Raw genomic sequence first — 12,142 nt, forward strand, 5'->3', positions numbered from 1 at the left:
CAACCTCACAATTTCCTTTCCATTTATGAATAAACTTTTGCCATTTATGACATTGTCTAACTTGAGGAGCATTAGCTTAATTTCATCCACTATAGAAGATGTCCAACCTTTGCTATATCCAGCCTTACGTGTCAGATCTAAAATTCAAGACCTTCATCTGAACAAGTTAACAGTGGAGCCCTCACTCCTCCAGCCCTCTTTCCAGGTGCTCCACCGTTGGCTGTTTGGCTCCCTGGAATCTCTTAGTCTTGTTGATTCTGGCTTGGCTGAGATTGAGTGCTACTGGGCTGGAATGTTAGGGAACCTGACTCATCTGGATCTGTCGGAGAACCCCCTCTCTTGGACCAGCCTGCAGAGCATATCACAATGCTCCTCTCTTTCGTTCAAGTACCTCACATCTTTCCGTCTGAGTGGCAGCAACGTAACCTCCCTCCAGCCTCTCTGCACGCTCCTGAGTCTCACCCCTGCCCTCACTGAACTTGATGTCAGCAGAAATAATTTCTCCATCTTCCACTATCCACACTGCCTCCAGGAGGTGGCGCCGATCAGGGTGCTCAATCTATCTCACTCAGGGATCACTGAGGTTAACTCATTATTATCTACATCTCTGGAAGAGCTGGATCTTAGCTATAATTATTTGGAAGTATTCAATAACACACTGCAGGCCCTAAAAAAGCTTGATTTGTCTAACAACCGCCTCAAACGTATCCCCTCTCTGGCAAGCTTGGCCCAACTTCAGGAGCTAAAGGTGGATAATAACCAGCTAACCGTCTTGATACATGAGACAGGGAACAGTTTGAGCTCACTGGAGCAGCTGGATATCCTCCATGCGGGTAGGAACCCCTATCAGTGTGACTGTGACCTGAAAGAGACTGTCACCTTCCTGAACTCATACACTGTTTATGTGGAGGACTGGCCCAAAGAATTTGTGTGTGCCACTCCAGTAACAGAGAATGGGACTCCTGTAACACATTTTTCTCTTCAAATGTGTGTAAATTCTCCCAATGGGACACCCCACCACAGCTCTCCTCTCTGTTTGATGGTGTTTATTGGTGTATTCTCACGACTGATTTCTTTTCGTTAATGTTTGCCGTAAACATGCCAAGGTTGTTTCTGGCCATTTTTCTCTCCCTCTTCTATCTGGTTTGTTCCTTGTTTGTCTGTCACTGGTTGTGTCTCTCAATCAATCCACCCACCTGCAACTAATCCATTAGTCAAGAATCAACAGTATATCTACCCTGACTCCAAACTCCACTCTTCATCAGTTCACCTATGAGGTAACATTCAGACCAATCCAGTTCACAAATACAGTGCTTTCTCTACTTGTTTTCAACTGATTCTGAACGCTCATCTAATCCACATCTTCCTGTCCCTTAGGTCTACATCAGCCCGCCTTCCTGCCCCACAGTTCAGTCTCTTCTTGCCTGCTCACTTCACCACAACCTTGAGCCCAGTTCCATTCACGCCTGCCTGCTCCACCACTGTCGCAGTTGAGACTCTACCTTCAATTACCTTATGTTTCAATATATACTGTTTCACTGTTGATTTCTCATCTGTATTTTGCTTCTGTGTCCACTATTAGAAAAACAACAAAACATCATTGTTTGTAATAAAATGGAAAATTAATAAAGAATAAACCAGTTCTGTGACTTTTCCATGATTCAAAATGACCTAGGATGGTTATTCCTCAGTTTTGACCAGTGGTGTGCACAAATACAACTGCCCTCTTGGGTGGCAAATATGCATGCTAAAGTGCCCTCTTCAGTGGCGAGAATGTGCTGTATGTGCCCTTTTTTCCTTTTCGCCCCTGCCCTTCAAAAAGCCTGTGCACACCACTGGTTTTGACCTCTCTGTCCATCCTGGTAACCGTAATCTGATCACTTAAACCAGTGAAAGTAGATTCTGTCTCATTAATAATTCAGCTCAGTGTAATGAAATCCAGGTGACCGAACAGCTATGGTAGACATAAGCACAGGATGGACACTGGGAACATGAATGCACCTGTAAGTACCAATTATTTTAACAACCGTTACATTGTAAAAATGACAAAAAATAGAATTTAAGTGAATGAAGACTGGCAGGTGGTGATCTCTGACTGATTTCCATCTTTCTGCAGCTGTTTGAGGGAGGTGAAACAGTGAGAGTCGGTGTTGTACTTACTACAGTTCCAGGTAAAGCAAGAGGGAAAATGTAAAATCTATAAATCTTCTATGGTATCATTAGAGAGATGTGTTTCTAATGTCAGAGGTTTTCAAAGTCTGTGACTGTGGGCCTCCTCAGACAAAGCTTACCCTATCAGTCTACTTGCATAGTTCTGCTCAGTTCCTGGATGCCTGGATGGGATCATGATTATAATATTTGATCCCATAGACACTCAACAATTGAGCCAAGATAATGTAACATTGCTGTTTAATATAACTTCAGACTACACCAAATACATGAAGAAGTCTGTCCTATGGCAATTATTAGTGTCTGTGAAAATGGGAAAAACCAGTAAAATTCCCCAGATTGACTATCTCTGAACTGACTCTTTAACCAAATCACACATAGTAAGGCTATTCTACATGACCTTACTGATAACTTATGTAATAGCTAATGTAATATTTTTTCCATTCACTGAGCTTCCCCTGTTTGGAATCCCCCTGGTCAAGCCTGCCTCTCACTTTGAAAACTTCTGTTCTGTATCTTTTTGTGCACTCAGAGGGTAAAAACTGTGTAGTTACTGGTGAAGATGGACATACTGTGACCTACATATCAGGGAATGATGAGGTAAAAAAATGGCAAGTCATTGTCGCCATTTACTGTACTGTTTTTTTGCTCTCCAGGCTCTAAATCCTGTATGTATTTCTCAAACAGGAAAAAAAGTCGTTCTTATTTGACCAAGTTGTGACTGATGACAGCATACAGGTACAGAGGACCTTGTGACCTCTGATTTATACCAATGTGTTTTTTTTAATTTGAGTTACTCCACAAAGCCTCTCTACTGCCTCAATCTACTGATGTGATGTCTAGAAGCTGAAAGTCTGAATATTAATCCACAGAATTTCCACTCTGGGCTCCTGCAGCCTCTCACTGAGTCCATATCTAGTGGTTATAATGGAGCACTGCTTATATGTGGAGCCTCCACTGAGAGGATGAGCACTCTGATTGACCAAAGTATCATCAAACAGGTGGAGACCAAAACAAAGCTACAACCAATTCTGACAATTTTTATATATTCTTACTGTTAATCTTGACTCTGATTGCAGGTTTTGACAAATCTGTTTAGTCACATGTCATCACAAGTGAAAGAGACGTTGCTCATCTCTGTGTCATTCCTTCAGGTCTGCCCTTCTATTTAACAACATAATCACAAATCATAATGGGCACAATATGATAAAGGATAACTTTAGATGTTTTTTGATGTCAGTTTCATCCAGATGGCAGTGCTGTGGATCTCCTGAGCTCCAGCAGACAGACTCTAAAACTTGTGATGCACCCAGTCCTTGGAAGGTGATTTCATGCAGTAAAAATAAATACATATTGAAATGCTTTATGCTGGCAACACTTAAATTTCATGTGCACCTGTTTGTCTCAGTCTTATAGGAGGTTTAAGTGAGGTGTGTGTGGACTCAGCACAGGAGGCATATACTCTTTATGAAACATGCAGAGAAACACTGAAGGCCAGTGCAGGGTCCATTTCCAGTAGGTAGGTCACATAAACTCTTATTATGTAATCCATTTACTGAATAACCTTGAATGGTTAAACACAATGGAATTAAGTGTCGTACTCTTGCATGAGTGGTTGGATTGTGGTTACTTGTTCATGGCATGTGTTTCTCACAGATGTAGTTCCCTGTTCTTAGTGACTGTTGAGAGAAAATACCACCCAGAGGAAGTGGAGTCCGAGGTCTGCCGCAGCAGACTGCAGCTGTTCAGCCTGACAGGAGGAGTCGGCAGGACTGACCTCCGAGGGTCAGTTATACAGCAACCTATCCATTACATGGGACAGAGGCACTAAAAATAATTTTCTAATGTTCAGCTACGTGTTTAAAAACTGTTCTTTCTGTGGGAACCATCAGGCTCATTGCCAAATACCTGAACAACGGATTGGTACTGAAGTCATTATTATGTCTCTGGTATAACTCTGTCCTGTGAGCTGGTTATATGACTAACATTCAAAACAATCATTCAGGACTTATGAAAAGACTATTTTGACCTTTTCATACAATTTTCTAAAACGTACCTTACAAGGGTATGTATAAGCATCAATATAATAAGGAAGGAAGGATGGGCTGTGGTGTTGTGCATGCTGGCTCACTGTCACACAGTCATGACTTACTGTGACACTTGAATAGACAGGGCCATCTACAATATAATCATTGCAATGTTTTCTGCCACAAAAAGGCTCTATTTCAGTCATTTTCTTCTATTGTACCAACCACTTCAATGAATCTGGCAGCTTGATGTAAGATTAAAATGAACACATGGTCCACAGTTATCCTACATAGAATACGACAATTTTCAACTCACCCCGTGTCCAGAATCCATACAACAAAATTATTCTAAGCAGGTTTTTAAGTATGTAGTCTGTTCACACTGGAGGAGTGCCAAAAGATTACATTCTAAATAGTCAGTATACACACTTGATGAAAACTTGATTTTTAAGTGTGTGTTGAGGTACACTCATTGCAGAGCTACTGACAGCTAGAAAACATTCAAACTAAGTGTTAATAGTGGAGCAACAGCTCCAGTAACACCTCAGAAAGCAAAAAATAACTAAGCTACTGAATAATAAAAACATTTTGCTGCCACTTTGTGAGGTTAGCAATAACATCCTAAAGTGGCTGTTTGACTGCTATTCATCATTTCCTGTTAGTATATGACAGTAAAGTATTGATTTCTTGTATATGCGCGCAAAAACAGCATATAATAAAGATTAGTACTACAAAGTGTTTATATTAAGTTATATATATTGAATTTTACACAGCTTCAACTTCTAGCATGTACAGATGATTTTTCCAGCCTGTTGTCTCGTCACATACAGTACTGATGACCACAGAGCAAAACTCTGAACATATAGGAATATTAAAATACCATATAACTGGACTGGTAGCAGCATCTTGTAATCCATAGTGTGTGTTGGACTCAGTCATAACAGCTGATTACTTTCCAGAGTCAGCCCACTGATGAAAGTTGTAGACCAAATCCAACATGAGGCCACAACAACCGACAAGCTCCTGCCTTTCCTCCTAAATGACGCCTTAACAGGAAACAGTAAGACGGTTCTTATCTACTGTATCCACCCTCAAGGTAAGATCCACTGCTCCCAAACACACCATCTTTATCAAAGCTTAATCCTTTCAAATAAAAGTGGGTGACTTATTGATGCAAAACTGACTGTCCTCCTCATGTGGGTCTTTTAGATGACGAGACACCCTCTGCTTTAGCCTTTGCCCAAAAAGTGAGTAGTTTGGTAACTAAGGCTGCTATTGGATGCTGGTGTCCGAAGGCAACTGAGCAAGAGATCAGAGGTTGCATCATGGATGTAAGAAATGCAATGATGTCACAGGGGGAAAATGCAGTGCACAACACCTACAGGCTAGCAGAGCTGGTCCAAAACCTGCAGGTATATTTTGTAGGATGACACTGATACTAAACAGCATCTGCTTTAGGGACTCTACTGAGTTCATAACTGAAACACATCCTGTGATCTCTCAAACAGATTGTGAAAGATCAGTCATGGGAGAAGAGGAGGGAAAAGTCACAGAAGATGAAAGACAAAATTAAGGTTTTAACAGATGTGAACAGATTACTTTTCCACACAAGTTTGGCAAACGATAACAAACAGACACAAAAAAGCGTGTTTTTCCAACATGATGAAGTGAGCACCATGTTTTGCATTTGCTTTGGCAGAGCTTTCAGTCCCTGAATAGCAATTGGCACTTTACTGGAGATCACAGCGTTAATCACGGAGAGAGTACAGACGCCTTAAAATATTTACAGGAACAGTTGAGACAGGAAATGGAAGATCACATCAAAGGTAATATGCTTGATTTAAAAAAAAAAAAAAAAAGAAAGTCGACTCTTACATATAGGGAAACCCATGACTTGTGTTATGTGTGTATTCTTCATTTCCTCAGAGGGTAAAGGGAATGTGGAGAAAGTCCAGGACAGGGTAACAAGAATAAATCAGCTGAGGGAGACTCTCGAAGAGGAAACAGCAAAGAATGGGGCTGCTGCAGAGAAATCTGACCTCTGCCATCAAGTATCTAAATCTTGCCATTTTAACTATACAGAACACCCATGCATCTGACTGACTGTGTACAAGTCTTTGTGCATACCCTGTTAAACATATAGATAAGATTTATGTGAGTGACAGCCAGCAACCCACACTAAGACATTTATTTTGTCAGTTTAATGATCAGTCTCAGTTGGAGTACAGCAAAGCCCTGGAGCGGAGGAGGCAACTTAAAGAGGACCATGGGAGATTAATTCAGGAAGAGGTGGAGACGATGCAGCGAGACTTGGCACAGCAACAGCTACCAGTAAGATAATGAGATATACTGTTGTTTAACATTATTCAGTTTGTGATCTATCTTAGCAGAGGGTGCTGAGTCAGTTCAAATTAATGCAAGGCTGGATTTATTGTGCAGAGTGGAAACCACGGCATTTGCAACTTAATTCCGTTATTCCTTTGCATTTTTTATGGTTTCATTTATTCATCTGCTAGACAGAGGACCCCCAGAGAGAGCTGCGGGTGCTGACCAGAGAGAGGCGGGTCTTGGTGCTGCAGATAGAAGCCCTGCGCGCTGAGGCCCAGCAGGCTGAGAGAGACCTGCAGGATCAATATCACAAACACCAAGCAGAGCTACATTGTCTGAGGGAGGAGAGCCTGCAGGTGAGAGGTTTTTTGGGTCAGTGAGAGAACACTGACTCAAGTAATAATACATTTTCATTAATTAGTTTATTATTTGCTTTTGCTGATCTCTTTTGAAGTAGCATAATGGAAATGAATATCATATGAATTTAAAGTTGTTCTATGCTTGAAATCAGGGATGGATACTGAGAACTTTAGGCTCTGTAGATAGTAAGAGTGATTCGGTCTGCATATGGACAGTTAATGTGTTTGCATGCGTTTTGCTAATCAGAACACCTGGGTCAGTATGTATGAAGCTACACAGGGTAAGATTTTGGTCTAAAGTATGTTGAAATTTGTTTTACACTTAGACTGATTTAAGAATGAGTGCCATGCATAACATTTTCTAACTTTCAAGAATTGGTCTCAGCTCCTACTCCTTGGTCAGGAGTAGGAGTGAAAATACAATCAAATGTTTACATATGCATTCCTCATGTGCACAGTAAACACAATTATATCAATATATAAATATATATATATATACCATAGACTGTATACGTATATACATTTAATAAAGGTCCAATGTTGAAGATTTAGTGGCATCTAGTGGTGAGGTTGCAGATTGCAACCAACTGAATACCCCTCTGCACATGTAGAACCTATGGTGGCCGTGGAGGAAGACCTGCTCTGTATGTAGATATAAAGGGCTCATGCTATAGCAAAGAAAACACGATTCTGATTTTTAGGTGATTATACACTTATTAAAACATACTTATGAATATCATATTCTATTTCTGCCAGATGCTACACACTGCACCTTTAACTGATCTGTGAAATACAAGAATTCTAGAGAGTTTTAGAGACATTTAGTAACAATACACTTGACAACATTTTTAAATGCAAATGTTTCATTTTTAGATCTCTGTTATCTAGTGATGTTTTTTTAGTATCCTACTATCATTTCTGGTGTTTACAGCATGTAAAATAACATTGATATTTTCAACATAACTATTGGGGAAATATCTTCAATAAGCTTTCTTTTTGCATGGCTCAATATATTGAAATCTTACTCATGATAACATCTGCATAAAGCTTGATCACTGCCGTGATGCAGCTCTGACATATCTCCTCTGGAGTCCCAGTATTGACTGATTCAGTGCCTGGAGGCAACATAATTATAGTCCATATTTTACCACACTGACAGGTCACTGCAGTTTGAAACATTTCTGTCAGGTTTACGTAAGCCGGCCATGACATCAAGTAAGTCTTTTTTTTAATTTTTTTATTAAATCTGAAAATGGGACAGCAATGGGTGCAATAAAACAAAGTGAATTTTGTGAGTGTCACCTTGTATCAGGGACACAGACTGTGCATACCATCAGGAAAAAGAGGTTGTTCATAATAGATATCTGATACAAAAAACCTCAATTAGATAATTGAACAGCTTTTGGGCCAAATATTTAAATAAAGGAAGCATCTCTGACTTCACCCGTGTTTATACAATTATCTCCCTTTCTGCTCGTCAGGTGTTCAGCGTGTTTCGTCAGGTATGTGAGGAGCAGAGGAAGATGTCAGAGGGCAGATACAGAAGTGTGCTGCTGGAGGCCGTGCAGGACGCCGTCTACCTGTCTGCCCAGAACCAGCAGCTGCAGGCTGACAACAAACAACTCCACAAAGGTCAGTATATGTTTCTCAACCTCTACCAGACTGGAGGTTATACTACAAATAAAGCTTAACCTCTAACATTGTATGTGACAGGAATACCAAGAGATGCTAGTTCCTTCCACCTGCATGTTAACTCCTTCTACTTGTCTTTACAGCACTGGGAGAGTTAAAGGATGCTCTAGCTGTGCGAGGTGATCCTAAAGCTTAACTGTGATCCCAACAGCAGTGAATATATGATGATAAGATGTTTATGAATTCGAGTGTAAGTGATGAGAAATAAAACTGTTTAAACAATTTATTAGTTATCACACAGTTAACACACTGAACACTTTTATTTTATCTTTGAATATTATTCTTGGTAGAGAATGTGATAAAAAACAAAAAAACATCAAGATGACAATAGCAGCATTCTTCAGAAATGTGTAACTGAAACATATAATTATCTTTACTTGCATTATTATTTCAATGTACTTGCAATACTGTAATAAACTTATAAACTGGACCTTTAAATGTGATGCAGATGGTCAAATTATGCTTCAGTTGACATGACATGGTAATATGGTTACAAATTAGACACATGTTGGATTTTGGATGAAAAAATTAGACTAAAAAAGGCAGATCGACAGAAGGCAGAAAACAAAATCACATTTGAAACAAAATCTCAAGAACTGGGAGATGAACAGTTTGTAATGGGAGTTCGTTTCAGGTCAGTTGATCCTTGTGATTTGTTTGGTGAAGACTCCACTATCTGTAATAAAGGTAAGCTGCCAGTCCAATCATAGAAACTGGTAGGAGGAAAAAAGGAGTGAGCTGCAGCCCTAAGATGGCCCAGGACAACAGAGCATTAACTAGCATGGAGCAGGAAATGACAAACAGTCTGGTGATCCCGCTGCCATGCTTTAGCACCACAGACATCAGGAGTCCGTTAGCTGCCTGCCCTGCTATAATCGCCCAAACCGCCCCTGAGTATCCCTCCAGGAAGCTCTTTTCACTTGTTACAGCAGAGAAGGAGGACAGCCCATTGATGGCCACACCAAACATATAGAGGTAGAGATTCTGCAGACTGAGGGGCAGCTTTTGGCTCTTCAGCACCCTCTCTGTGTAAATTGCTGCCAGCCCTGAAACACAGCAGTACACTAGCACAAGGAAAAGCCCCCAAGCTGTAATATGAAGCTTTGGGCCTTGCTCCACTTCATCTCTGTCAGGGTCTCCTAGATCCAGGCTGCTGTAGCTGTGGCACACACCAGCTCCCATGAGGAGCCCCAAAGCTAACCACTGACCACGCCTGAGCCTCTTGCCCAGGCAAAAGGAGTACAGCAGGGCAGTGGAGGCAATTTTTAGGTTGCTGAGGACTTGGTATGAGCTTGGGTCCATGTAGTCCTGCATAACAACTACCAGGTTGTTGTTGAGGGCGTAAAGTATGGCAGGGATTGCATATGGAGCCACAAGGACTACAGGTGGAGAAGAATGTAAGGCGGATATACCCCCAGTTAGAACAAGAGTCGCCAGAGAGATCAGGAGTTTGATTAATTCAATTATGACGACACATGAGGAGGGGTCGAAAGGGACTTGACCGTTTACTTTGGTCAGGGTGATGAGTGGTGCATGAGAGCCATAGATGAGTACCATCAAGACCAAGAGGACGCCCCACTGAAGCCTCTTAACACACTTTCTCCTGTACTTCACTGGGGAAGAGCTCCCCACATTCTGGATCACAATCATCCTCAATGATGCAAAATGAACACTTTTAATTCCTAACAAATCTGAATACTAGCTATAGTGCAAAAACTCCTTACTTTAGGATAATCTATTTAATCTTATAAAGCTCAATCATTTAAATATCAATTATAAAATATTTAGATACATAATTCTCTGTATGACAATAAAAGGTGTGGGACACATTTGCAGGAATATACTGCCTGTTTTACACATGACCAATTCAAAATCTAACGGATTTAGACAGCAGCAACAAAACTAAGACAAGTTATGAAATTTGAGGGACCAAACCTTAAAACCTTTCAGTCTTACATCTTGTATCAACTTTGAACAGAAACAAGTGAAAATGAAGAGCTGTTTTTAAGTGAATCTGAAACTTACACAAAAATACAAACAAAAAAAAAGAGAAAGAAAGTCTTTCAGTCCGAGTCCCATATGAAATTTCAGTTATATCATGTCCATAGTTCACTCTACACAGAAATCTTGAAGATGGTTCTGTAACAGGCCGCTCACAAGCCAGCAGCTGCAGCAGTGTTTGTTTTGGTTGTGCCCGTTGTACAACTGGCAAGACTAGTAGTCAGCCCAAATTACTTTGGTCCTTTTTTCAAGCTGTTCATATAATCTTTCACAGTCCTTTCAATATTGGGCACTTGATAGTTCTGTGCTGCATAGATGCCAGTGATTGTTCCCAGCAGCACTCCCAGGATGGCAGAGGAGCGTAGCTTAGCCACCACATAGCCAGCCAGGAAGCCCTTTAGAAATGGAGATCCCAACACTGAGCCTCCCTACAACAGCAAGACAGCAGAGTTTACAGCACTGTACCATCACAGGAAAGGACAGATGGCTAAATAATCCCAACTAGAGCTGCAGTGATTACTGACTACTTGATTTAAGTCATGTTATAAGAAAAAAAGTCTAATTTTCTGGTTCCAATTTCTCAAATGTGAATCTCTCACTGCTCACTCTTGAAAAGGAGAATTTAACCTTTAACCTAGTTAAATAAAGGCTAAGGAGGGTAATATTGTCAGTGGTAAAACATCATATTACCAATAATACAACAACACAAATTAATCACAAGGGGGTCGATAAGACAGTCCTATGATAAAACTAAGCAAAGTGCAAAGATATGACAGTGAAAGAGCATTTAAATTAAGATGGTCTCATATTGTGTGATTCTCTTTATTCTATTAGTTCATCGCCTTCAGTCAGGAGAAATATGTTTTAATTTCATTATATACATTCCTCATGAGAATAACATTTATTGCATTTACCATCAAAACTATCACTGAAAAAAAACCATCAGAGGTTGGTAGAGGAGGGGAACATCTGAAAACAACTTGTGACTTGATGTCCTCATGTGATCAGCTATCAGGAGCACAATGATAACTTACCTGAGGGATTCCCACGGAGACTTCGTTCTCCACTCGCCTTTGGATCTCCTCCAGCTGGTTTTTGAGCTGTGTCAGATCTTTCAACTGTTTCAGTGGATCCTAAAATAGAAACCGTGTTTCACCTTTGAATCAAGAAACTGAAAATTCCGACTTTGATGTCAATTAGGATAGCTAACGATGCTATACAACACTGCCTACAATCTTTAAGTTACTGATATAATTTGGCATAAAGTCCTTCTCTGACAGAACAGTTAAATGAGAGTTAAATAGTTCAGTTTAAGTTCGCTGGCTAGCTGTTAGCACCCTAACTTAGCCAGATCAAGTGAGCGTAAGAAGAGTTTATCGCTACAGAAACGTTCATTTTAGCAAAGAGCAAACCGCTGCTGAGAGGATTTCTTCGGCCTCCTCTTGCAGCTGCTGTCATCTGACGAGACACGTGAAAATAATACAATTACAGCCAGAGCACAGTAAGACACTCACCTTGTCATTTGCCATCTTTGCTCAGTGGGGTTATCAGTGTTCGGCTCATACG

At 40.6% G+C, this 12,142-nt stretch overlaps 3 protein-coding genes across 3 annotated transcripts; 1 reads left to right on the forward strand and 2 right to left on the reverse strand.

The window, feature by feature from the left end:
- The first annotated feature begins 1,991 nt into the window (after positions 1–1,991).
- On the forward strand, positions 1,992–8,711 carry si:dkey-201i24.3 (chromosome-associated kinesin KIF4). The gene is made up of 17 exons (XM_053323568.1): positions 1,992–2,003; positions 2,117–2,171; positions 2,702–2,769; positions 2,857–2,907; positions 3,066–3,170; positions 3,410–3,492; positions 3,578–3,688; positions 3,826–3,954; positions 5,156–5,292; positions 5,406–5,608; positions 5,705–5,782; positions 5,896–6,022; positions 6,123–6,247; positions 6,396–6,527; positions 6,713–6,880; positions 8,365–8,515; positions 8,659–8,711. The coding sequence occupies exons 1-17, from the start codon at positions 1,992–1,994 to the stop codon at positions 8,709–8,711; spliced, it is 1,788 nt and encodes a 595-aa protein (XP_053179543.1).
- Positions 8,712–8,908: 197 nt separating this feature from the next.
- slc35a4 (solute carrier family 35 member A4) lies at positions 8,909–10,265 on the reverse strand. The gene has a single exon (XM_053324204.1). It carries the CDS (start codon positions 10,223–10,225, stop codon positions 9,248–9,250), a length of 978 nt encoding a protein of 325 aa, XP_053180179.1. The 5' UTR covers positions 10,226–10,265; the 3' UTR covers positions 8,909–9,247.
- A 538-nt stretch (positions 10,266–10,803) lies between these two features.
- On the reverse strand, positions 10,804–12,105 carry LOC128363256 (SLC35A4 upstream open reading frame protein). The gene is made up of 3 exons (XM_053324206.1): positions 12,091–12,105; positions 11,611–11,709; positions 10,804–11,004 (listed from the first exon to the last, which is right to left on the reverse strand). Exons 1-3 carry the CDS (start codon positions 12,103–12,105, stop codon positions 10,807–10,809), a joined length of 312 nt encoding a protein of 103 aa, XP_053180181.1. The 3' UTR covers positions 10,804–10,806.
- Between the last annotated feature and the right edge of the window lie 37 nt (positions 12,106–12,142).

The sequence above is a fragment of the Scomber japonicus genome, chromosome 8 (assembly GCF_027409825.1).
Source record: "Scomber japonicus isolate fScoJap1 chromosome 8, fScoJap1.pri, whole genome shotgun sequence".
Lineage (NCBI taxonomy): Eukaryota > Metazoa > Chordata > Actinopteri > Scombriformes > Scombridae > Scomber > Scomber japonicus.

What these genes read in the sequence shown, in the direction of transcription:
- si:dkey-201i24.3 (XM_053323568.1), top strand. An exon ending in ATGCACCCAGTCCTTGGAAG is followed by an intron (nt 3,493 to 3,577) that starts GTGATTTCATGC and finishes TGTTTGTCTCAG; the next exon opens with TCTTATAGGAGGTTTAAGTG. An exon ending in TGGCACAGCAACAGCTACCA is followed by an intron (nt 6,528 to 6,712) that starts GTAAGATAATGA and finishes TTCATCTGCTAG; the next exon opens with ACAGAGGACCCCCAGAGAGA.
- slc35a4 (XM_053324204.1), bottom strand. Translation starts at nt 10,225, where the DNA reads ATGATTGTGATCCAGAATGTGGGGAGCTCTTCCCCAGTGAAGTACAGG.
- LOC128363256 (XM_053324206.1), bottom strand. An exon ending in TCTCCGTGGGAATCCCTCAG is followed by an intron (nt 11,005 to 11,610) that starts GTAAGTTATCAT and finishes TTGCTGTTGTAG; the next exon opens with GGAGGCTCAGTGTTGGGATC.